Source organism: Salvelinus namaycush, chromosome 6 (assembly GCF_016432855.1).
Source record: "Salvelinus namaycush isolate Seneca chromosome 6, SaNama_1.0, whole genome shotgun sequence".
NCBI classification, from domain to species: domain Eukaryota; kingdom Metazoa; phylum Chordata; class Actinopteri; order Salmoniformes; family Salmonidae; genus Salvelinus; species Salvelinus namaycush.
In genome coordinates this window covers 51,901,504-51,928,367 of record NC_052312.1, presented here as the reverse complement: position 1 = coordinate 51,928,367, position 26,864 = coordinate 51,901,504, and the positions used below count along the sequence as shown (strand labels likewise).

General features: G+C 43.5%; 2 protein-coding genes across 8 annotated transcripts in view; both read right to left on the bottom strand.

The window, feature by feature from the left end:
* LOC120050146 (serine protease FAM111A-like) overlaps window positions 1-26,864 on the bottom strand; it is a 108,351-nt gene that overhangs the window by 60,157 nt on the left and 21,330 nt on the right. The window lies entirely within an intron of this gene.
* Window positions 1-26,864, bottom strand: part of LOC120050145 (serine protease FAM111A-like) — a 59,921-nt gene that overhangs the window by 21,432 nt on the left and 11,625 nt on the right. For 2 of the 7 annotated variants that reach the window (XM_038996805.1, XM_038996807.1), the window contains one exon: window positions 22,155-25,096. The exons of the other annotated variants lie outside the window; for them this stretch is intronic. In XM_038996805.1, coding sequence (XP_038852733.1) covers window positions 23,519-25,096 — 1,578 coding nt within the window. In that variant the 3' untranslated portion in view covers window positions 22,155-23,518. Of the gene's footprint in view, window positions 1-22,154; window positions 25,097-26,864 lie in introns of those variants that run through there. 7 annotated transcript variants of the gene reach the window in all.

Here is a 26,864-nt window from a genome sequence, read left to right as displayed (position 1 = left end):
AACTGTCTTGTTGGTCAAGCTATAGAAGGTAATGGAGAGAGATATAATTATAATAACAATTAGAAAATCACCTTGTTTTACATTTTACAATTTAGTTGAGTAGACAGTCATATGTGAAAATGCCAAATGATTACTCAAATGTGACCCAAACGGTCTCTTATGAGGACATGATTGATAAACTTGTGTTATTACCACCCTACTAGTCCGTACAACAGGTGTGTTCAAAAGACAAGTGGTCAATTATTGAAAGGTTTTGGATTGATTAACTTGTGTTATTACCTCCATACTATTGTGTAACAACACAGGGTGTGTTCGTAAATTCAATCTGGAGTGCGCGCTGGCAGTTGGTAAATTCAGAGCATTGTCAGATTATCCTGTCATATATTCAGAGTGTTGTCAGATTGCCCGTTCGTAAATTCAGAGTGTTGTCAGATTGCCCGTTCGTAAATTCAGAGTGTTGTCAGATTGCCCGTTCGTAAATTCAGAATGTTGTCAGATTGCCCGTTGGTAAATTCAGAGTGTTGTCAGATTATCCGGTCATATATTCAGAGTGTTGTCAGATTGCCCGTTCGTAAATTCAGAGTGTTGTCAGATTATCCAGTCATATATTCAGAGTGTTGTCAGATTGCCCGTTGGTAAATTCAGAGTGTTTCGCTCACACTGGACGTTCTGGTCGAGGAGTAGCGTTGATCTGAGCGTTCTGCCCTCACAACGGTAGTCAAGCACCCAAGCTAACTGGCTAACAGGCTAACGATGGCTAGCTTGCTAGCTACTTCCAGACACAAATGAGAGAACACCTCACTCTGATCATTTTACTTAACCTAGCAGAGCTGGTAAGGCTGTTTTCATGTTATCCAGAGCGTTGGTGACGGTAAGTATGCTGTTGGCAACAATAACTACGCTTTTTCTGCCGACGTTTACCGACACCGGCCATATTCAACCGGTGTTGAGCGTTCTTATTAAATTCATCAGTTATTCTGCTCTCTGACACACTCGGATGAGAGTGCTCTGAAATCGGAGTAGATAGCCAGAGTGAATTTACGAACGCACCGTTAATGTGACATTCAGGGCTCTATTTTAACAAACCTAATGCAATGGTAAATCTCAGCCCTGGCGGTAGCGTTTTAGGTGCGGCAGTGTGTCCTTAATATTTGTTTATATTTTCACAACCTGAAAGAGCTGGGTTTTCACTAAAGTGCTGGGTTTTGCATTAAATAGGCACAGCATTACATTACCCGACCTCTCCCAGTAAAACTAATCTGGTCTGAATAGAGCTACTGACTCTTCTCTCACCATTCACTCCACCCTGCCTACATCGCACCAAACGACGAGTATCACACACCGGGAATCTTCCCCCTCAACTGGTTCTCCTTCACATTTACAGCTCCCCCGGTAATCACTCCTTTCAATGGCGCCCTGTTCCTAAGAGCAAATCAAACAACCGATCTTGTCCCGAGTTGCGTGATATTGAGCGCCAGCTCCCTCCAAGGTGGAAGAAGTACACATCACAAGCCCACTACAGATTACCTTCACTGACTCAACTCATTTTACACCCACACTGAAACTACAAAAGAACCCGCCAAAAAACAAATGGACCCGCCAAAAAGGCCAGGATCTACTCTCCAAAAATGTCCCTCCTACTGGACCAGATTCTTCTTTAACATGTCCGTTTATGTGAGGCTCAGGTTCCCGAGCTCTTCACTACACCTTCCACTTCACGTAACTCGTCCCCACTCACTTCCATTTCACTTCCAGCCCTCGACATTGTGTTTCTACTTGACACCAGTCTCCCCCCCCACTTTCACAACAACTAGCCTACAGTCCGGAAAACTAAGCCTTGTTCTACTCGGTTATATTAACCGGTACACACTTCACAACTCGTATACAGACTCGTCTACATTTAGCTAACCTCGTCCAATTACTATTATGTGACATTATGTGTTTATACATAGTACCAACCTGTAAAACAGGAGACACGATGCGGCAGGATAACGTTTGCGTCTGTCCCGTTAGGCTTCTCTCAGAAGAATGAGGAAGTTCCAGCAGTTCGTTCATAGAAGTGACCAGATGTGAAGACAAAACGTACCATTTGCCTCCTACTACTGGCAACAATAGGAAATGCATTTCAATAGGAAACCACTGGGAGGACTCAAGTTATACCCGGAATGAATCAGAAATTAAAATATTCCTCTTAAATAAAAGAAAAACACACATGACCATAGAGTTGATCTGTGTCACAAATGCAATTGATGTCTTCCCTTTGATTCATTGTTCTGTACAGTGTAGGCTACTCTTCACTGATAAACTGTGTTCTGTACAGTGTAGGCTACTCTTCACTGATAAACTGTGTTCTGTACAGTGTAGGCTACTCTTCACTGATAAACTGTGTTATGTACAGTGTAGGCTACTCTTCACTGATAAACTGTGTTCTGTACAGTGTAGGCTACTCTTCACTGATAAACTGTGTTCTGTACAGTGTAGGCTACTCTTCACTGATAAACTGTGTTCTGTACAGTGTAGGCTACTCTTCACTGATAAACTGTGTTCTGTACAGTGTAGGCTACTCTTCACTGATAAACTGTGTTCTGTAGTGTCGACTACTCTTCACTGATAAACTGTGTTCTGTACAGTGTAGACTACTCTTCACTGATAAACTGTGTTCTGTACAGTGTAGACTACTCTTCACTGATAAACTGTGTTCTGTACAGTGTAGACTACTCTTCACTGATAAACTGTGTTCTGTACAGTGTAGGCTACTCTTCACTGATAAACTGTGTTCTGTACAGTGTAGACTACTCTTCACTGATAAACTGTGTTCTGTACAGTGTAGACTACTCTTCACGGATAAACTGTGTTCTGTACAGTGTAGACTACTCTTCACTGATAAACTGTGTTCTGTACAGTGTAGGCTACTCTTCACTGATAAACTGTGTTCTGTACAGTGTAGACTACTCTTTACTGATAAACTGTGTTCTGTACAGTGTAGACTACTCTTCACTGATAAACTGTGTTCTGTACAGTGTAGGCTACTCTTCACTGATAAACTGTGTTCTGTACAGTGTAGACTACTCTTCACTGATAAACTGTGTTCTGTACAGTGTAGACTACTCTTCACTGATAAACTGTGTTCTGTACAGTGTAGACTACTCTTCACTGATAAACTGTGTTCTGTACAGTGTAGGCTACTCTTCACTGATAAACTGTGTTCTGTACAGTGTAGGCTACTCTTCACTGATAAACTGTGTTCTGTACAGTGTAGACTACTCTTCACTGATAAACTGTGTTCTGTACAGTGTAGACTACTCTTCACTGATAAACTGTGTTCTGTACAGTGTAGGCTACCCTTCACTGATAAACTGTGTTCTGTACAGTGTAGACTACTCTTCACTGATAAACTGTGTTCTGTACAGTGTAGGCTACTCTTCACTGATAAACTGTGTTCTGTACAGTGTAGACTACTCTTCACTGATAAACTGTGTTCTGTACAGTGTAGGCTACTCTTCACTGATAAACTGTGTTCTGTACAGTATCGGCTACTCTTCACTGATAAACTGTTCTGTACAGTGTAGGCTACTCTTCACTGATAAACTGTGTTCTGTACAGTGTAGGCTACTCTTCACTGATAAACTGTGTTCTGTACAGTGTAGGCTACTCTTCACTGATAAACTGTGTTCTGTACAGTGTAGACTAATCTTCACTGAAAAACTGTGTTCTGTACAGTGTAGGCTACTCTTCACTGATAAACTGTGTTCTGTACAGTGTAGGCTACTCTTCACTGATAAACTGTGTTCTGTACAGTGTAGGCTACTCTTCACTGATAAACTGTGTTCTGTACAGTGTAGGCTACTCTTCACTGATAAACTGTGTTCTGTACAGTGTAGGCTACTCTTCACTGATAAACTGTGTTCTGTGCAGAGTAGGCTACTCTTCACTGATAAACTGTGTTCTGTGCAGTGTAGGCTACTCTTCACTGATAAACTGTGTTCTGTGCAGTGTAGGCTACTCTTCACTGATAAACTGTGTTTTGTGCAGTGTATGCTACTCTTCACTGATAAACTGTGTTCTGTACAGTGTAGGCTACTCTTCACTGATAAACTGTGTTCTGTACAGTGTAGGCTACTCTTCACTGATAAACTGTGTTCTGTACAGTGTAGGCTACTCTTCACTGATAAACTGTGTTCTGTACAGTGTAGGCTACTCTTCACTGATAAACTGTGTTCTGTACAGTGTAGACTACTCTTCACTGATAAACTGTGTTCTGTGCAGTGTAGGCTACTCTTCACTGATAAACTGTGTCATGTACAGTGTAGGCTACTCTTCACTGATAAACTGTGTTCTGTACAGTGTAGGCTACTCTTCACTGATAAACTGTGTTCTGTACAGTGTAGACTACTCTTCACTGATAAACTGTGTTCTGTACAGTGTAGGCTACTCTTCACTGATAAACTGTGTCATGTACAGTGTAGGCTACTCTTCACTGATATACTGTGTTCTGTACAGTGTAGACTACCCTTCACTGATAAACTTTGTTCTGTACAGTGTAGGCTACTCTTCACTGATAAACTGTGTTCTGTACAGTGTAGACTACTCTTCACTGATAAACTGTGTTCTGTACAGTGTAGGCTACTCTTCACTGATAAACTGTGTTCTGTACAGTGTAGGCTACTCTTCACTGATAAACTGTGTTCTGTACAGTGTAGGCTACTCTTCACTGATAAACTGTGTTCTGTACAGTGTAGACTACTCTTCACTGATAAACTGTGTTCTGTACAGTGTAGACTACTCTTCACTGATAAACTGTGTTCTGTACAGTGTAGACTACTCTTCACTGATAAACTGTGTTCTGTACAGTGTAGGCTACTCTTCACTGATAAACTGTGTTCTGTACAGTGTAGGCTACTCTTCACTGATAAACTGTGTTCTGTACAGTGTAGGCTACTCTTCACTGATAAACTGTGTTCTGTACAGTGTAGGCTACTCTTCACTGATAAACTGTGTTCTGTACAGTGTAGGCTACTCTTCACTGATAAACTGTGTTCTGTACAGTGTAGACTACTCATCACTGATAAACTGTGTTCTGTACAGTGTAGACTACTCTTCACTGATAAACTGTGTTCTGTACAGTGTAGGCTACTCTTCACTGATAAACTGTGTTCTGTACAGTGTAGGCTACTCTTCACTGATAAACTGTGTTCTGTACAGTGTAGACTACTCTTCACTGATAAACTGTGTTCTGTACAGTGTAGACTACTCTTCACTGATAAACTGTGTTCTGTACAGTGTAGGCTACTCTTCACTGATAAACTGTGTTCTGTACAGTGTAGGCTACTCTTCACTGATAAACTGTGTTCTGTACAGTGTAGACTACTCTTCACTGATAAACTGTGTTCTGTACAGTGTAGACTACTCTTCACTGATAAACTGTGTTCTGTACAGTGTAGACTACTCTTCACTGATAAACTGTGTTCTGTACAGTGTAGGCTACTCTTCACTGATAAACTGTGTTATGTACAGTGTAGGCTACTCTTCACTGATAAACTGTGTTCTGTACAGTGTAGGCTACTCTTCACTGATAAACTGTGTTCTGTACAGTGTAGGCTACTCTTCACTGATAAACTGTGTTCTGTACAGTGTAGGCTACTCTTCACTGATAAACTGTGTTCTGTACAGTGTAGGCTACTCTTCACTGATAAACTGTTCTGATGGGGATTCTATTTTTTTACCTTTATTTAACTAGGCAAGTCAGTTAAGAACTGCATTTGTTCTTGCCTAGTTTAAATAAAGGTTAAAAAAAAAAGACATCTTATTTCCAATGACTGTTTACCAGGGGTTAACTGCCTTGTTCAGGGGCAGAACGACAGACTTTTACCTTGTCGGTTCGGGGATTCGACCCAGCAACCTTTCAGTTACTGGCTCAACACTTTATTCACACCTGCCGCCACTGGTCTGTGTTCTGTTGGGGATGGTCTGTGTTCTGTTGGGGATGGTCTGTGTTCTGTTGGGGATGGACTGTGTTCTGTTGGGGATGGTCTGTGTTCTGTTGGGGATGGTCTGTGTTCTGTTGGGGATGGTCTGTGTTCTGTTGGGGATGGTCGCTGTTCTGTTGGGGATGGTCTGTGTTCTGTTGGGGATGGTCTGTGTTCTGTTGGAGATGGTCTGTGTTCTGTTGGGGATGGTCTGTGTTCTGTTGGGGATGGTCTGTGTTCTATTGGGGATGGTCGCCGTGTTCTGTTGGGGATGGTCGCCGTGTTCTATTGGGGATGGTCGCCGTGTTCTATTGGGGGTGGTCGCCGTGTTCTGTTGGGGATGGTCGCCGTGTTCTATTGGGGATGGTCGCTGTGTTCTGTTGGGGATGGTCGCTGTGTTCTGTTGGGGATGGTCGCTGTGTTCTGTTGGGGATGGTCGCCGTGTTCTGTTGGGGATGGTCGCCGTGTTCTGTTGGGGATGGTCGCCGTGTTCTGTTGGGGATGGTCGCCGTGTTCTGTTGGGGATGGTCGCCGTGTTCTGTTGGGGATGGTCGCCGTGTTCTGTTGGGGATAGTCGCCGTGTTCTGTTGGGGATGGTCGCCGTGTTCTGTTGGGGATGGTCGCCGTGTTCTGTTGGGGATGGTCGCTGTGTTCTGTTGGGGATGGTCGCCGTGTTCTGTTGGGGATTGTCGCCGTGTTCTGTTGGGGATGGTCGCTGTGTTCTGTTGGGGATGGTCGCTGTGTTGTGATCACTGAACCGGAAGACCAGGAGGAGAGACCAGGCTCCAAAGACCTGCCACAGGCATTAAACAAAGCATGTGTCCTTATACAGTGCATTCAGAAAGTATTCAGACCCTTCCCTTTTTCCACATATTGTTACTTTACAACCTTATACTAAAATGAATTAAATACATGTTTTCCCTCAATCTACACACAATACCCTACGGATGCACGATATATCGGTAAGCATATCGGAATCGGCCGATATAGGCTAAAAATGTCAACGTCGGCATTGGCTCTATGTATAGTTTAACACCTATGTGCAAAACCGATGTCAAAGCTGACATGCATATCTGTATAACGTAGGCAGATGAGGTACATATCTGTATAACGTAGGTAGATGAGGTACATATCTGTATAACGTAGGCAGATGAGGTACATATCTGTATAACGTAGGCAGATGAGGTACATATCTGTATAACGTAGGCAGATGAGGTACATATCTGTATAACGTAGGTAGATGAGGTACATATCTGTATAACGTAGGCAGATGAGGTACATATCTGTATAACGTAGGCAGATGAGGTACATATCTGTATAACGTAGGCAGATGAGGTACATATCTGTATAACGTAGGCAGATGAGGTACATATCTGTATAACGTAGGCAGATGAGGTACATATCTGTATAACGTAGGTAGATGAGGTACATATCTGTATAGCCTAGGCAGATGAGGTACATATCTGTATAACGTAGGCAGATGAGGTACATATCTGTATAACGTAGGCAGATGAGGTACATATCTGTATAACGTAGGCAGATGAGGTACATATCTGTATAACGTAGGTAGATGAGGTACATATCTGTATAACGTAGGCAGATGAGGTACATATCTGTATAACGTAGGCAGATGAGGTACATATCTGTATAACGTAGGCAGATGAGGTACATATCTGTATAACGTAGGTAGATGAGGTACATATCTGTATAACGTAGGCAGATGAGGTACATATCTGTATAACGTAGGCAGATGAGGTACATATCTGTATAACGTAGGCAGATGAGGTACATATCTGTATAACGTAGGCAGATGAGGTACATATCTGTATAACGTAGGCAGATGAGGTACATATCTGTATAACGTAGGTAGATGAGGTACATATCTGTATAGCCTAGGCAGATGAGGTACATATCTGTATAACGTAGGCAGATGAGGTACATATCTGTATAACGTAGGCAGATGAGGTACATATCTGTATAACGTAGGCAGATGAGGTACATATCTGTATAACGTAGGTAGATGAGGTACATATCTGTATAACGTAGGTAGATGAGGTACATATCTGTATAACGTAGGTAGATGAGGTACATATCTGTATAACGTAGGCAGATGAGGTACATATCTGTATAACGTAGGTAGATGAGGTACATATCTGTATAACGTAGGTAGATGAGGTACATATCTGTATATCGTAGGTAGATGAGGTACATATCTGTATAACGTAGGCAGATGAGGTACATGTCTGTATAACGTAGGTAGATGAGGTACATATCTGTATAACGTAGGCAGATGAGGTACATATCTGTATAACGTAGGTAGATGAGGTACATATCTGTATAACGTAGGTAGATGAGGTACATATCTGTATAACGTAGGTAGATGAGGTACATATCTGTATAACGTAGGCAGATGAGGTACATATCTGTATAACGTAGGCATATGAGGTACATATCTGTATAACGTAGGTAGATGAGGTACATATATGTATAACGTAGGTAGATGAGGTACATATCTGTATAACGTAGGCAGATGACATAATGACACCATGTAAAATACAGCGCTACACGTGCAACACAGCATTCCTAACCTGGCCCACAATGTCTGCTGTGTGGATCTATTTGGAAGTTTCAAAGGAAGATAACTGTAACGGCAGCCTTCCTCCTCTTCAAGAGAAGAGAAGGTGTAGCAAGGATCGGACCAACACGCAGCGTAGCCAGTGCTCAACATGTTTAATTACGTAACTGTGAACACTTACAAATAACAAAATCATAAATGTGGCAAACCGATACAGCCCTATCTGGTGCAGAGAAAACACAAAGACAGGAAACAACCACCCACAAAATCCCAACACAAAACAAGCCACCTATATATTTACATTTACATTTAAGTCATTTAGCAGACGCTCTTATCCAGAGCGACTTACAAATTTATGATTCCCAATCAGGGACAACGATTGACAGCTGCCTCTGATTGAGAACCATATTAGGCCGAACACAGAAACAGACAAACTAGACACACAACATAGAATGCCCACCCAGCTCACGTCCTGACCAACACTAAAACAAGCAAAAACACACAAGAACTATGGTCAGAACGTGACAATAACAAAAAGGCCATAGTGAAATCTTTTAAAACCACAAACCTAATTACATCACCCCCAGACGTTCAGTGACGACTTAGAACAAAAGCAGAACTAAGCTCAAACTTCCAATAACTAAACAGCTACTTGCTATGGGCGTCACTGCTATTAGCTTCACCACTGACATTTGGACCTGCGATGTCAGCCCTATACAATTAACAATGGCTTGTGTAATCAGTAGTGTAAGTGAGTGGTTGCGTGCATAGATGTGATAATGAGGGGTGTTGAAAGGTGCCAAACAAAACAAAACAGCCACAAAAAAATGCCATAACCAAAAATATATAGCTCCACATTGATCTGGTACTGGTACTTCCTGTATATAGCTCCACATTGATCTGGTACTCCCTGTATATAGCTCCACATTGATCTGGTACTGGTACTTCCTGTATATAGCTGCACATTGATCTGGTACTGGTACCCTCTGTAAATAGCTCCACATTGACCTGGTACTGGTACTCCCTGTAGATAGCTCCACATTGATCTGGTACTCCCTGTATATAGCTCCACATTGATCTGGTACTGGTACTTCCTGTATATAGCTGCACATTGATCTGGTACTGGTACCCTCTGTAAATAGCTCCACATTGACCTGGTACTGGTACTCCCTGTAGATAGCTCCACATTGATCTGGTACTCCCTGTATATAGCTCCACATTGATCTGGTACTGGTACTCCCTGTATATAGCTCCACATTGATCTGGTACTTCCTGTATATAGCTCCACATTGATCTGGTACTCCCTGTATATAGCTCCACATTGATCTGGTACTCCCTGTATATAGCTCCACATTGATCTGGTACTTCCTGTATATAGCTCCATATTGATCTGGTACTCCCTGTATATAGCTCCACATTGATCTGGTACTCCCTGTATATAGCTCCACATTGATCTGGTGCTGGTACTTCCTGTATATAGCTCCACATTGATCTGGTACTGGTACTCCCTGTATATGCAGTACTAGTCAAATGTTTGGATACATCTACTCATTCAAGGGTTTGTCTCATTCACAGTTGCAGCAACAGTATGCTTAACAGTTCAAATATTATGGTACAGCTAGACGGACTCTTCATCATCATGGTGCTTTTTGATAAGGTCATTTTTATAAACATTGGTTGTGGTACACTGCCAGGACCGGCAGGGGGATTGGACCTGGTTCCTTCCCTGGGAGGAACACACCCAGAACTCACTTCGTCACCCCTTCCAGTGCGTCCTAGGAACGCCGCCCACGTGTGGCCCCAGTGCGCCGTCCGCCGCCAGAAGGATCAGGTGGACTGCCACTGCAGTGAGGCTCCCGTGTTCCATACTGGTGATCTCATCTAGCGCTCCACCAGGAACCTCCCGTGGCGTGTGGGGCCCTTCAAGGTCCTCCAGAAGGTCAATGAGGTAACCTATCGTTTAGAACTCCCCACCAACTACCGGCTCTCACCCTGTTTTCATGTTTTCCTCCTCAGGCCGGTGGTTCCTGCTTCCCTGGCTGACGCTGCTCCCCGCGACACCCCTCCACCTCCCCTGGACATCAAGGGGTCCCCCGCACTGTCATGCTTACTCCTGCTCCCTCCCTCCGGCGCTCGTCTAACCACCGGTTCTGGCAACCCACATTGCACACACCTGGCAACCATCATTGTGCAGCACACCTGCTCCCCATCGTTAAGCACACCTGGACTTCATCACCACCCTGATTACTCTCCCTTCATATAGCCCTCAGTAGCTTCATCACCACCCTGATTACTCTCCCTTCATATAGCCCTCAGTAGCTTCATCACCACCCTGATTACTCTCCCTTCATATAGCCCTCAGTAGCTTCATCACCACCCTGATTACTCTCCCTTCATATAGCCCTCAGTAGCTTCATCACCACCCTGATTACTCTCCCTTCATATAGCCCTCAGTAGCTTCATCACCACCCTGATTACTCTCCCTTCATATAGCCCTCAGTAGCTTCATCACCACCCTGATTACTCTCCCTTCATATAGCCCTCAGTAGCTTCATCACCACCCTGATTACTCTCCCTTCATATAGCCCTCAGTAGCTTCATCACCACCCTGATTACTCTCCCTTCATATAGCCCTCAGTAGCTTCAATCACCACCCTGATTACTCTCCCTTCATATAGCCCTCAGTAGCTTCATCACCACCCTGATTACTCTCCCTTCATATAGCCCTCAGTAGCTTCATCACCACCCTGATTACTCTCCCTTCATATAGCCCTCAGTAGCTTCATCACCACCCTGATTACTCTCCCTTCATATAGCCCTCAGTAGCTTCATCACCACCCTGATTACTCTCCCTTCATATAGCCCTCAGTAGCTTCATCACCACCCTGATTACTCTCCCTTCATATAGCCCTCAGTAGCTTCATCACCACCCTGATTACTCTCCCTTCATATAGCCCTCAGTAGCTTCATCACCACCCTGATTACTCTCCCTTCATATAGCCCTCAGTAGCTTCATCACCACCCTGATTACTCTCCCTTCATATAGCCCTCAGTAGCTTCATCACCACCCTGATTACTCTCCCTTCATATAGCCCTCAGTAGCTTCATCACCACCCTGATTACTCTCCCTTCATATAGCCCTCAGTAGCTTCATCACCACCCTGATTACTCTCCCTTCATATAGCCCTCAGTAGCTTCATCACCACCCTGATTACTCTCCCTTCATATAGCCCTCAGTAGCTTCATCACCACCCTGATTACTCTCCCTTCATATAGCCCTCAGTAGCTTCATCACCACCCTGATTACTCTCCCTTCATATAGCCCTCAGTAGCTTCATCACCACCCTGATTACTCTCCCTTCATATAGCCCTCAGTAGCTTCAACACCACCCTGATTACTCTCCCTTCATATAGCCCTCAGTAGCTTCATCACCACCCTGATTACTCTCCCTTCATATAGCCCTCAGTAACTTCATCACCACCCTGATTACTCTCCCTTCATATAGCCCTCAGTAGCTTCAACACCACCCTGATTACTCTCCCTTCATATAGCCCTCAGTAGCTTCAACACCACCCTGATTACTCTCCCTTCATATAGCCCTCAGTAGCTTCATCACCACCCTGATTACTCTCCCTTCATATAGCCCTCAGTAGCTTCAACACCACCCTGATTACTCTCCCTTCATATAGCCCTCAGTAGCTTCATCACCACCCTGATTACTCTCCCTTCATATAGCCCTCAGTAGCTTCAACACCACCCTGATTACTCTCCCTTCATATAGCCCTCAGTAGCTTCAGTCATCAGGCAGTATTGGGTTAGGTTACATTCAGTACACTGCTCCTGTTTTGTATTTTCTTCTGCACCTGCTTCCTGACTCACTGCGTACACGTTACAGAATACGAGTTTCGGGGCTAAAATGATTAAAGATTAAAGCATTAAACCTCTCACTAAAAGCTTCACTCATACATAAGTTATACATAAACACAAAATGGTTCTCCAGTAGATTACTAAGAAAGGATCATCCTTTTTTCAAAAATTGCCTTTTTGCCTTTGTACAGATTTTAACTTCAAATTTCCGACTAATTGAAAATGAAACTTTGTTTAAAATATCTCGGATTTACATACAGAAAAATACAAAATGCTCTGAGACCAGGTTGGCTCCAATGGCCCGGACCATAATGACTGAAGGCAGCCACACCAACAACATTTTTTTTTTTTACAAATGTTTTCAAACGTTGCGTCCTGCTGTAGGATGTTATAGGAGATTTAAGTCAAAACTCAAACAGGAAAATAGCTGCCTAGAAAATAAACATGCTCTAGAACACATGGAGGTAGAATAATGTCATGTTTTATCTGAAAAGGTATTATAGAAGAGAAATGTAAATATAATGAAACGTACAAAAAGACAACTTGCTTTTAGTGTGATTTTATTGCAAACTGATTGTAATTCTTAAGGATATTCCCATTGAGAAGAATGCATTGTACACTTGTAGGCAGTGTGACAACAGATACAGAACTTTATAACTACATAACCACCCTGTTTAATTTGTTAGGAAAGACAACATCGATGAGGTAAACCAGTATCAGTCTCTATAGTCAAATCCAGATTTAATGCATATGAGTATATTCTTTAAGCCCCTGGTGTTGATGCACCGGGGGCTTTTTACTGAATAATGGAAGGAACATAATTTTGAAATATATACAGTGTATATATTTCTATATACATATATATATATATAGATCTGATATATATACAGTATATATATATAGATCTGATATATATATACAGTATATATGTATATATCTGGAGTCTCTAAGACAGTATGAAGTACTCTCTCTGACTGATTAGTTCGGCCAGATTTTCCCTGATTTCCCTGAAATGCTCTCGCACCTGTATAATTTGACGATATTTTAAAATATCATCATACAATGCTTTTAGTATTACTGTTGGATGAGGCCAAAGGTTTGGAGGATATAGGTGGTGGTAAAATGTTCCACTAAAAAGAGCTTGACCAATGTCTTCATCCATAATATCGTACGAGATAGGGCCTGGAACGTATTGAAAGTCAGATTTTACAACGATAGTCTTAGATTTAGATTCATTGTACTTAAGGAGCAGCTGCTCCAGGTTTTTCTGGTAGATTGAGACGGCTGCTAGCGCTTGGTGGCTGTCAACCCCCTCCTCCAGTCGAGCTAGGTGAATCAGCAACTGGACATGGAAGGCTGCTCCGTTGACCCAGATCTTGAGTGAACGAGTCTTCATGTGGCCATCTAGCATGGAGTTCTTCAGAGTTGTCAACGCAAAACTAAGTCTGCGCTCCGCATTCACGATGTCGCTCTTCATCTTAGCCTCATTATTTATGTTCATCGTACATCTCTTGAGGGCTTCCTCCATTTCATTGTACACCGTGGATGCCTTCTCTTCTGCAAATACACGGCGCAGAATGTCTGTGCTGTCCTCTTCTGGGTTCAGGGTCTCGATGGAAGCCGTGACGATGTCTATCACTATAGATATGATTAAAGCCCCGAAGCCTGATGCTTTTGGTATACGGGTGAGTCCCCCTAAGTTTGTCACTAGGCTCTTAGTCCAGATTGGTTCGTAGCTGCCTACTTCCTGTTTTCGTCCATTGTACTGCTTGTTCAGATTATCCAGGGCGTTCGGGGTAAAGAATGTCTGGAAAGTGTGGTCGATTCCCAAATCCCAGGGATTGGTGTTGAAAATATGTGTGACTGCTGTAGATGCTGTGTTTGTTGATGAGTTTCCCATTGTTTCTAAGTTTCTGAAAATAGTTTTTAAGAAGTCACCTCTAAATTAGGCTACTGTGTGCTCTTCTTGATGTTGTTAGGAGAATGTGACTGTGGAAGAATGGCTGTTGCTGTCTCTTTATAGTGCTTTTTCTAAATGTAATAAAAAGTAAATACATGTAAATATGATGTTTGAACAGGGCTGGACTTTGCAGGGTTTTTACTGGAAACCCTGTGGGTAAACATGGTGGGGCCATTGACCTCTAAATGCCTGCTTATGTCCGTAAATGTGGCCCCGGTGCATTTACCGACAGGGTAAACACGCACACACATACGCACACACAAACACAAGTGCCGTCTCCTAGGCTGTGTGCCGCCCCCAAGAGCAGAACCAATCACATCCCAAGAACTATGTTTATTTCCCCCCATCGAGCCACATTCAAACAGAGCAGGACAGACAGGTTCCAATGCAAGTCCCTATTCAGTTCATCTCCAGGAGTTTAGACTTGCTGGATGACTTGAAAATAGCTTTTTGTCCACACTTTGGGCTTTGTGTAGAAAGAAAGGTACATATGAAGAAAATAACCCCATACCTACTGTGAAATATGGTGGTGGATCTTTGATGTTGTCACGTTCTGACCATAGTTCTTGTATGTTGTGCTTGTTTTAGTGTTGGTCAGGACGTGAGCTGGGTGGGCATTCTATGTTGTGTGTCTAGTTTGTCTGTTTCTGTGTTCGGCCTAATATGGTTCTCAATCAGAGGCAGGTGTTTTGTGTTGTCCCTGATTGGGAATCATATATAGGTGGCTTGTTTTGTGTTGGGGATTTGTGGGTGGTTGTTTCCTGTCTCTGTGTTTTCTCTGCACCAGCTAGGACTGTAGCGGTTTGCCACATTTTGTTATTTTGTATTTGTAGTGTTCACTGTTTAATTAAACATGTTGAGCACTGGCTACGCTGCGTGTTGGTCTGATCCCTGTTACACCCCCTCTTCTAGTGAAGAGAGGGAAGGCTGCCGTTACAGATTACCAGGTTGGTCCTGGTCAGTCCCTGGATGGGAGACCAGATGCTGCTGGAAGTAGTGTTGGAGGGCCAGTAGGAGGCACTCTTTCCTCTGGTCTAAAAAAATATCCCAATGCCCCAGGGCAGTGATTGGGGACACTGCCCTGTGTAGGGTGCCGTCTTTTGGATGGGACGTTAAACGGGTGTCCTGACTCTCTGAGGTCATTAAAGATCCCATGGCACTTATCGTAAGAGTAGGGGTGTTAACCCCGGTGTCCTGGCTAAATTCCCAATCTGGCCCTCAAAACCATCACGGTCACCTAATAATCCCCAGTTTACAATTGGCTCATTCATCCCCCTCCTCTCCCCTGTAACTATTCCCCAGGTCGTTGCTGCAAATGAGAACGTGTTCTCAGTCAATTTACCTGGTAAAATAACGGATAAATAAAAATAAAAAATAAAACAGATGTTATGCGTCTATTTATCTTCTAGGGCCCTTGTCAAGGTCAACGGCATCATGAACTTTTCCCGGTACCCGTACGTTTTTTGCCAAAAACCTGGTTGCCTTGACCACAAGTGGATCTTCCAGCAAGGAAATAACACCAAGCACACATCAAAGTCAACATTGTGCAATGGCCATTTCAGTGTCTGGACTTGAACCCCATTGAAATCCTGTTGGTTTGAATTAAAGTGGGCGGTCCATAAGTGCAGACAAAGAATATCAAGGATCTAGAAATGTTCTGTATGGAGGAATGAGATCCCTCTCAATGTGTTCTCCCATCTCATTACCATGTTCTGTTAATAAGGAAGATTAGTGTGAGAAGGGCGACGTGTGTGTGTGTGTGTAGGGGGCATTTATACAGTACCCTATATATGCAGTGATCACCAACAGTTTCTGGTTTAGACGTGGTTGCCATAGCATTAAGCTACTACACCATCACAACTGATTTTTCTAGTTGGATTCATTCAACCAAAGCTTAGCTGGTCATTGAGTGCCATTGGATCTGGCTTGTTCTTGTGAACCACCAGTGGTGTGTCTATTGAACTGAATTCTCATGGTGAAACTATTCCTTTATAAATTATTTTTTCAAAAGAAACATTAAACATCTAATAGTTATAGTGTAAAAGCAGCTGAGCTGGGGAAGGGGAAAGGGGATACCTAGTCAGCAGGTGAGCTGGGGAAGGGGAAAGGAGATACCTAGTCAGTAGGTGAGCTGGGGAAGAGGAAAGGGGATACCTAGTCAGTAGGTGAGCTGGGGAAGGGGAAAGGGGATACCTAGTCAGTAGGTGAGCTGGGGAAGGGGAAAGGAGATACCTAGTCAGCAGGTGAGCTGGGGAAGGAGAAAGGGGATACCTAGTCAGCAGGTGAGCTGGGGAAGGGGAAAGGAGATACCTAGTCAGCAGGTGAGCTGGGGAAGGAGAAAGGGGATACCTAGTCAGCAGGTGAGCTGGGGAAGGGGAAAGGAGATACCTAGTCAGCAGGTGAGCTGGGGAAGGAGAAAGGGGATACCTAGTCAGCAGGTGAGCTGGGGAAGGGGAAAGGAGATACCTAGTCAGCAGGTGAGCTGGGGAAGGAGAAAGGGGATACCTAGTCAGCAGGTGAGCTGGGGAAGGGGAAAGGAGATACCTAGTCAGCAGGTGAGCTGGGGAAGGAGAAAGGGGATACCTAGTCATCAGGTGAGCTGGGGAAGGAGAAAGGGGATACCTAGTCATCAGGTGAGCTGGGGAAGGAGAAAGGGGATACCTAGTCAGCAGGTGAGCTGGGGAAGGGGAAAGGAGATACCTAGTCAGCAGGTGAGCTGGGGAAGGGGAAAGGGGATACCTAGTCAGCAGGTGAGCTGGTGAAGGGGAAAGGGGATACCTAGTCAGCAGGTGAGCTGGTGAAGAGGAAAGGGGATACCTAGTCAGTAGGTGAGCTGGGGAAGGGGAAAGGGGATACCTAGTCAGCAGGTGAGCTGGGGAAGGAGAAAGGGGATACCTAGTCAGCAGGTGAGCTGGGGAAGGGGAAAGGAGATACCTAGTCAGTAGGTGAGCTGGTGAAGAGGAAAGGGGATACCTAGTCAGTAGGTGAGCTGGGGAAGGGGAAAGGGGATACCTAGTCAGCAGGTGAGCTGGGGAAGGAGAAAGGGGATACCTAGTCAGCAGGTGAGCTGGGGAAGGGGAAAGGAGATACCTAGTCAGTAGGTGAGCTGGGGAAGAGGAAAGGGGATACCTAGTCAGTAGGTGAGCTGGGGAAGGGGAAAGGGGATTCCTAGTCAGCAGGTGAGCTGGGGAAGGGGAAAGGGGATACCTAGTCAGCTGCTCGTTGCTCGTCATTTCACTGAGTCTACCTTTAACCTCTTGAGATGGGAAAACATGTTTTTTTAATGAAGTTGAACATGCTCTTTATGACAATGTTACAATTAGGTGACATAAATAGTTGTATTAAACTAAATTACCCAAAAGGAACTGTTGAAGAAATGACCCTCTTATCAACCAATGGACTTCATAATAATGATATGGTGAATGAGTTTATCAGGAAGTGCATAGGAGATGTTGTACCCAATGTGACTATTAAAACCTACCCCAACCAGAAACCATGGATAGATGGGAGCATTTGCACAAAACTGAAAGCGCGAACCACCGCATTTAACCAGGTCAAGAAGACTGGGAATATGGAAGAATACACACATTGCTCTTATTCCCTCCGCAAAGCAATCAAGCAGACTAAACGTCGGTACAAAGTTGAGACTCAGTTGAAAGGCTCAGACACGAGATGTATGTAGCAGGTGTTGGGGTAGGTTCCTTGTTCCTTGTCAATCATTGGCTTATTGGTGAAATCAGCAATCAGACAATATCTTCTTTAACTAAATCAATTAAACCTTTATTAATGCAATTGCAGACAGAAGTTGACAACAGAAACACAGCACGTATGTTTCAGAGTAAGTTCTGCAAAATAAAAAAAGGTCAAAGTTGCTTTAATATGCTTGCAGTCGAACCCCTAGTGATGTAACTGCCTACGTCAACACCTTCTACTCATGAGACCAAGCCCCTGCATATACAGTTATACAAACTTGCAGGAGAGAACAATAGTTCCAGTGTTTTCTAAGGGCTCGGCAGTAATTTTTCATTCCCGTGTGGTTTACAGTGGTGTGTCTGACTTGTCTCTTATCTCTTTCCCTCCCCTGCAGGATTCTGTGTCTATGTATCTCTTTTAGCCTTGAGGCGCTTTCTCACAGACACCCTGTTTTGACTGAAATAACTCACACATCTCTCAGACCATTTCTTATAAGAAGCAGAGACTAGAAAAGAACTGTGGAACAGTATTAAATATTATAATGAATATATATATATATATATTGCTAATCTGTGGTCCAGGACCCTATAAATGTTGTGGGGGAGGGTCTTATAACCCCGCCCCTTCTATTAATACAACATCAGCATAATCAATTATTATAATACATCAATCATTTGGTGCAGCCCCTATCATGACCCCAACGTGAACCCCATCACAGGGTCTACAGACAACCACGGACTATAAAGGGAAAACCAGCCACCAGGACACCGACGTCTTGCTTCCGGACAGGTTGAACACCTTCTGCGCTCGCTTTGAGGATAATACAGTGCCACCGACGAGGTCCGCTATCAAGGACTGTGGACTCTCCTTCTCCGTGGCCGACGTGAGTAAGACATTTAAGTGTATTAACCCTCGCAAGGCTGCCGGCCCAGATGGTATCCCTAGCTACGTCCTCAGAGCATGCGCAGACCAGCTGGCTGGTGTGTTTACAGATATATTCAATCTCTCCCTATCCCAGTCTGTTGTCCCCACATGCTTCAAAATGGCCACCATTGTCCCTGTACCTAAGAAAGCAAAGGTAATTGAACTAAATGACTATCGCCCCGTAGCACTCACCTCTGTCATTGTGAAGTGCTTTGAGAGACTAGTCAAGGATCATGTCACCTCCACCTTACCTGTCACCCTAGACCCACAACTGCATCTTGCCATCTTTATGTAATACATGTATCACTAGCCACTTTAAACTATGCCACTTTATGTTTATATACCCTACATTACTCATCTCATATGTATATACTGTACTCTATACCATCTACTGCATCTTGCCTATGCCGTTCTGTACTATCACTCATTCATACATCTTTATGTACATATTCTTTATCCCTTTACACTTGTGTGTATAAGGTAGTAGTTGTGAAATTGTTAGGTTAGATTACTCGTTGGTTATTACTGCATTGTCGGAACTAGAAGCACAAGCATTTTGCTACACTCGCATTAACATCTGCTAACCATGTGTATGTGACAAATACAATTTGATTTGATTTGAATTTGCTTACTGCCCCAATAGAGCCACAGATGATGCAATCGCTGCCACACTGCACTCTGCCGTATCCCATCTGGACAAGAGGAATACCTATGTAAGAATGCTGTTCATCGACTACAGCTCAGCATTCAACACCATAGTACCCTCCAAGCTCATCATCAAGCTGTTCAACTGGGTCCTGGACATCCTGACGGGTCGCCCCCAGGTGGTGAAGGTAGGAAACAACATCCCCTCCTGTACTCCCTGTTCACCCATGACTGCGTGGCCAAGCACGCCTCCAACTCAATCATCAAGTTTGCAGATGACACAACAGTAGTAGGCTTGATTACCAACAACGATGAGATAGCCTACAGGGAGGTGAGGGCTCTGGGAGTGTGGTGACAGGAAAATAACCTCTCACTCAACGTCAACAAAACTAAGGAGATGATCGTGGACTTCAGGAAACAGAAACACCTCTAAGGCTACTGTGTGCTCTTCTTGATGTTGTTAGGAGAATGTGACTGTGGAAGAATGGCTGGTGCTGTCTCTCTATGTTGCTTTTCTAAATGTAATAAAAAGTAAATACATGTAAATATGATGTTTGAACAGGGCTGGACTTTGCAGGGTTTTTACTGGAAACCCTGTGGGTAAACATGGTGGAGATACCATGTACTTTTCTGCTTATTTATCACTTCACTGAAAGTATTGATTATGTAATAGACATGTACCACTGTCTCACCCTACACTGTTTAGTGCCAAAGAAAGGGTTTCCTCCTCTGCTGTAGTTGAGGGCTAAATCACCATAAGAGATATTTCTATATAAATCACAAGCTCTACAGCCAGGACATTAGATCAAATACAGGATGACAATATTACTCTGTCGACTCTAAATGGATTCATGTTATTTCTCTCTTCTCAAGTTCCATGGTCGGGTTCCGGTTAAATGAGATACAATAAAATTTTGTGGCTTTCGTTATGTTTTTTGCCCTCAGAATGCCCTGTATCCTTTGAAATTATCCAATCTCCTGATAATGGAGGCTAGGTTTTCAGAACCAGAAAATGTTTAAATAATACATGTACACAGTCATGTGATCAGACACACCATTGTGTGGTCACAGTCTTGTGATCAGACACAGCATTGTGTGGTCACAGTCTTGTGATCAGACACACCATTGTGTGGTCACAGTCATGTGATCAGACACACCATTGTGTGGTCACAGTCTTGTGATCAGACACACCATTGTGTGGTCACAGTCATGTGATCAGACACACCATTGTGTGGTCACAGTCATGTGATCAGACACACCATTGTGTGGTCCACTTGCAGTAAGAAGCAATGAGAAAGCTGTAATTGTCACATTTATTTATTAGTCACTAGTTTTATACATGTTATCTTTTTCATTTAATGAGTTATAACAATTTCAACATGATACATAATTCCAAAGTAATGACAATTACAACCTTATACAAGGAAATTATGAAGACATTCTCAGAAGAGTACAAAAGTATTGTTGAAACCAACATTGAAAAAGTATTGAGCTATTATCTTTAACAAAATGTGTGACAAGTGAAACCAAAGACAAGTGATCAAAATTCAAAGTAACAAAAACGTAGAACACAATAGTACATGTTTTGAATGATATGTTGACAGTTGCATCTACAAAGTTCTATTGAACCTTTATTTTATCAGGAAGTCCCAAAGTCTCAGAGAAATGCAGAAAATACAAAGGATATCATAAGGTGTGTTGTGTGTGTTACGTGTGTTGTGTGTGTGTTGTGTGTGTTGTGTGTGTGTTGTGTGTGTTACGTGTGTTGTGTGTGTTGTGTGTGTTGTGTGTGTTACGTGTGTTACGTGTGTTGTGTGTGTTGTGTGTGTTGTGTGTGTGTGTGTGTTACGTGTGTTGTGTGTGTTGTGTGTGTGTTACGTGTGTTGTGTGTGTTGTGTGTGTTGTGTGTGTTGTGTGTGTTACGTGTTTTGTGTGTGTTGTGTGTGTGTGTTACGTGTGTTGTGTGTGTGTTACGTGTGTTGTGTGTGTGTTGTGTGTGTTACGTGTGTTGTGTGTGTTGTGTGTGTTACGTGTGTTGTGTGTGTTACGTGTGTTGTGTGTGTGTTGTGTGTGTTACGTGTGTTGTGTGTGTTGTGTGTGTGTGTTACGTGTGTTGTGTGTGTGTTACGTGTGTTATGTGTGTTGTGTGTCCACCTTGCAACCAGGCACCGACATCTGACTGCCACTGTGGGTAGAGTTAAGTCACAGGGCCTTCATCTTTAAAAAAAACTTTATCTAACTAGGCAAATCAGTTAAGAACAAAATCGTATTTACAACGACAGCCTACCCCGACGCTGGGCCAATCGTCATGCAGCCTGGATTCAAACCAGGTACTACAGTGACGCCTCAAGCACTGAGATGCAGTGTCTTAGACCGCTGTGCCACTCAGGAGCCCAAATGATAGAATAACAAACGTTATACGGAGTTCCACACGACTGTATGGGGTGGTTATGTAGATATATAGAGGGCTGATGGTGAGGCAAGATGGGATACACACGACTGTATGGGGTGGTTATGTCGATATATAGAGGGCTGATGGTGAGGCAAGATGGGATACACACGGCTGTATGGGGTGGTTATGTAGATATATAGAGGGCTGATGGTGAGGCAAGATGGGATACACACGGCTGTATGGGGTGGTTATGTAGATATATAGAGGGCTGATGGTGAGGCAAGACGGGATACACACGACTGTATGGGGTGGTTATGTAGATATATAGAGGGCTGATGGTGAGGCAAGATGGGATACACACGACTGTATGGGGTGGTTATGTAGATATATAGAGGGCTGATGGTGAGGCAAGATGGGATACACACGGCTGTATGGGGTGGTTATGTAGATATATAGAGGGCTGATGGTGAGGCAAGATGGGATACACACGGCTGTATGGGGTGGTTATGTTGTTATATAGAGGGCTGATGGTGAGGCAAGACGGGACACACACGACTGTATGGGGTGGTTATGTAGATATATAGAGGGCTGATGGTGAGGCAAGATGGGATACACACGGCTGTATGGGGTGGTTATGTAGATATATAGAGGGCTGATGGTGAGGCAAGACGGGATACACACGACTGTATGGGGTGGTCAGGTAGATATATAGAGGGCTGATGGTGAGGCAAGATGGGATACACACGGCTGTATGGGGTGGTTATGTAGATATATAGAGGGCTGATGGTGAGGCAAGACGGGATACACACGGCTGTATGGGGTGGTTATGTAGATATATAGAGGGCTGATGGTGAGGCAAGATGGGATACACACGGCTGTATGGGGTGGTTATGTAGATATATAGAGGGCTGATGGTGAGGCAAGATGGGATACACACGGCTGTATGGGTTGGTTATGTTGTTATATAGAGGGCTGATGGTGAGGCAAGATGGGATACACACGGCTGTATGGGGTGGTTATGTAGATATATAGAGGGCTGATGGTGAGGCAAGATGGGATACACACGACTGTATGGGGTGGCTAGGTAGTTATATAGAGGGCTGATTGTGAGGCAAGCTGAGATACACACGGCTGTATGGGGTGGCTAGGTAGTTATATAGAGGGCTGATTGTGAGGCAAGCTGAGATACACACGGCTGTATGGGGTGGCTAGGTAGTTATATAGAGGGCTGATTGTGAGGCAAGCTGGTCTTCAAGAGAAAAAACATGTACCTTTGTCTGAGAACAGGTAATCTACCCTGAAATGCCTGAAAGACACTAAGGTTAGAGCAACATACATACAGACATACATCAGCATTTGAAAACAGTGGCCAGGTTAACAAGCATGGATTGCTGTCATACCTTGTCCATTACAAGGTAAAGAAACCAATGTGTCATTTTGTCATTTAGGTGGACTATCCTTAAAAGGGCATAGTTGTGTTCTTCCCAATACAATACTACTGGATGTATTTGCAACACAATCTCCTATTACTCAACCAGACATCATCATCATCAGTCTGGGATAACTTGACAAGATCGTTTTTAGACATGAACTCTTTCAAAGCTTCATTTCCTGCTTTCTGAATCTTTTCCAGTACCTCCTTTTCTGAAATGATCCATGTTCTAAGATGTTTTTTCATTTTTAGATGGTTCTCATTTTTCTTAACTGTTTCCCAGACTGCTGTCAAGGCTGCACTGAATGAGGGCTTCCATTCCTCTAACAGGTGTCTGATAAAATGGTAAATTAAATCACGCGAATGGAGGCCTGTCAAGGCTTCTCTGGTGAACTTGGTCAGTATTTCAACATTGTTTCTGTTCATCATCTCGATCAGAAAGTTCTCCAGTATGGTGAAGAGAGGGATGGCATACTCAATCACACTCTTCACTCCTTCATGTTCGTAGGGAAACCCTCCAGTGTGCATGGATATCACCTGGCAGGACTCATCAAAGACTGGGGAGCCAGAAGCTCCATGGAAGAGGCAGGTGTCATAGGTCATTTCAGTGCTGTCTGGTTTCATGAGCATGTCATACTTCTCTCTATTCTCTTCTATGGATGTATTGATCAGCATATCCATTCTGTCATTTTTCCCAGTCTCTCTTCGGAAAGCCTCACCTCTTCTTTCTCTCTCAATAATGGTGGTGAAGTCCATTTGTTTCTCTCCTCCACCTGGGTGTCCAATGAGACAGACTCTACCTGTCTTTGGATCTGGGCTAGATCTACAGAGAAGACCGGTGGAGGTGTCAACGTCCTGAAGCTCTAGTACAGCAAAGTCCACATGTCGTCCACATTTGACATCAGTCAATTGAAAGTCAATGATCTCTGGTTTTACTTCAATCACCTTCACACCTGAACCATTGGGATTTTCTTTGTTGAATGTGGCAGTTACTTTGGCTAATATCTGGTAATTTCTATCAACATACGCGATTTCATCTTTAATAAACAAATGTGCATTTGTCAGAATGTAATGATCAAACAGCAGGAAGCCAGTGCCTTGCCCGACCCCCTCGACAACGATCATACAGACTGAGTCACTCAGTTCCATCAGCTTCTTTACTGTGTAGACTTCAGAGAACCCCTTGGTGCTCTTTCCAAATTCCCCCCTTAAATGACTTAGTACCCCAGAATATTTCTTCTTATTGTACCTCTTCTTCATCTGTTTCACAAAATCAGCAAACTGGTGGCGAAGAATCTTCAAAGTCTCAGCAGAATCTGGCACTGTGACTGAATGTTTCTGTTTTTTGGGGGGCTCCCCTGCAGCTGATGTTTCAATGCTTGTGTTAGACATGGGGAGTTGTATGGAGTTAGTCTCGTCTTCTTTCTGAAGGTTAGAGCCAGCTTGTGGAGGGGCAGTTGGAGCCTGTGTGGCGTTTCTCTCTTCCAGGATCATTTTGAAGTTTTGTTTATCCAGACAGTCAACTAGTACATTCATCTCAACATACCTCGGTTGATCTGATTCCGATTCAACGAGAGTGAAAGTTTGAATGAACACATTGTCATGGAAGCGTCCATCTCTTGTTAGTGCCGTCTCCACTGTCTTGAAATCAATGAAAATGACATTAATATGAATACGCATACACTGCCTTCAGAGAGTATTCAGACCCCTTGACTTTTTCTACATTTTGTTATGTTTCAGCCTTATTCTCAAATGTATTAAATAAAAAAGATCCTCAGCAATCTACACACAATACCCCATAATGATGAATCAAAAACGGGTGTAGAAATGTTTTAAAATTTATTGAGAAAAAAACGACAGAAATACCTTATTTACATAAGTATTCAGACCCTTTGGTATGAGACTCAGAATTGAGACAGAATTGTGTCGAAGCACAGATCTGGGGAAGGGTACCAAAACATTTCTGCAGCATTGAAGGTCCCTAAGAACACAGTGGCCTCCATCATTCTTAAATGGAAGAAGTTTGGAACCACCAAGACTCTCCATAGTGCTGGCCGCCCGGCCAAACTGAGAAATCGGGGGAGAAGAGCCTTGGTCGGGGAGGTGACCAAGAACCCTATGGTCACTCTGACAGAGCTCTAGAGTTCCCCTGTGGAGATGGGAGAAGCTTCCAGAAGGACAACCATCTCTGCAGTACTCGACCAATCAGGCATTTATGGTAGAGTGGCCAGATGGAAGACACTCCTCAGTAAAAGGCACATGACAGCCAGCTTGGAGTTTGCCAAAAGGCACCTAAAAACTCTCAGACCATGAGAAAAAATATTATTTGGCCTGAATGCCAAACGTCACTTCTGGAGGAAACCTGGCACCATCCCTACAGTGAAGCACTGTGGTGGTGGCAGCATCATGTTGTGGGTATGTTTTTCAGCGGCAGGAACTGGGAGACTAGTCAGGATCGAGGGAAAGATGAACGGAGCAAAGTACAGAGAGATCCTTGATGACAACCTGCTCCAGAGAGCTCAGGACCTCAGACTGGGGTGAAGGTTCCCCTTCCAACAGGACAACGACCCTAAGCACACAGCCAAGACAACGCAGGAGTGGCGACTTGACAAGTCTCTGAATGTCCTTGAGTGGCCCAGCCAGAGCCCGGACTTGAACCCAATCGAACATCACTGGAGAGACCTGAAAATAGCTGTGCAGCAACGCTCCCCATCCAACCTGACAGAGCTTGAGAGGCTCTGCAGAGAAGAATGGGAGAAATTCCCCAAATACAGGTGTGCCAAGCTTGTAGCGTCATACCCAAGAAGACTCTAGGCTGTAATCGCTGCCAAAGGTGCTTCAACAAAGTACTGAGTAAAGGGTCTGAATACTTATGTAAATGTGATATTTCCGTTTTCTTTTTTATATAAATTAGAAACAATTTCGAAAAACATTTTCACTCATTATGGAGTATTGTGTGTAGATCGATGAGAAGAAAAAAAACAATTTAATCAATTTTAGAATCAGGCTGTAACGTAACAAAATGTGGAAAAGGTCAAGGGGTCTGAAAACTTTCCGAAGGCAATGTATGTACACTTACATTGACACATAGGTGTACACTGAATATACATGACTACACAAAAATAAACAAATTGCAATGCACTTATTTTAACTCATATCTATAGTATTTATTTATAATATTTATATTGTAGACTCGCAAAAAACATGTTTTTAATTTTTATATGACTTAAAAGCAATATACTCAAAAATAGCTAATTTTGTATTGCCCTCATACAGTTGAAGTCAGAAGTTAACATGCACTTATGTTGGAGTCATTAAAACTCGTTTTTCAACCGCTCCACAAATTTCTTGTTAACAAACTATAGTTTTGGCAAGTCGGTTAGGACATCTACTTTGTGCATGACACAAG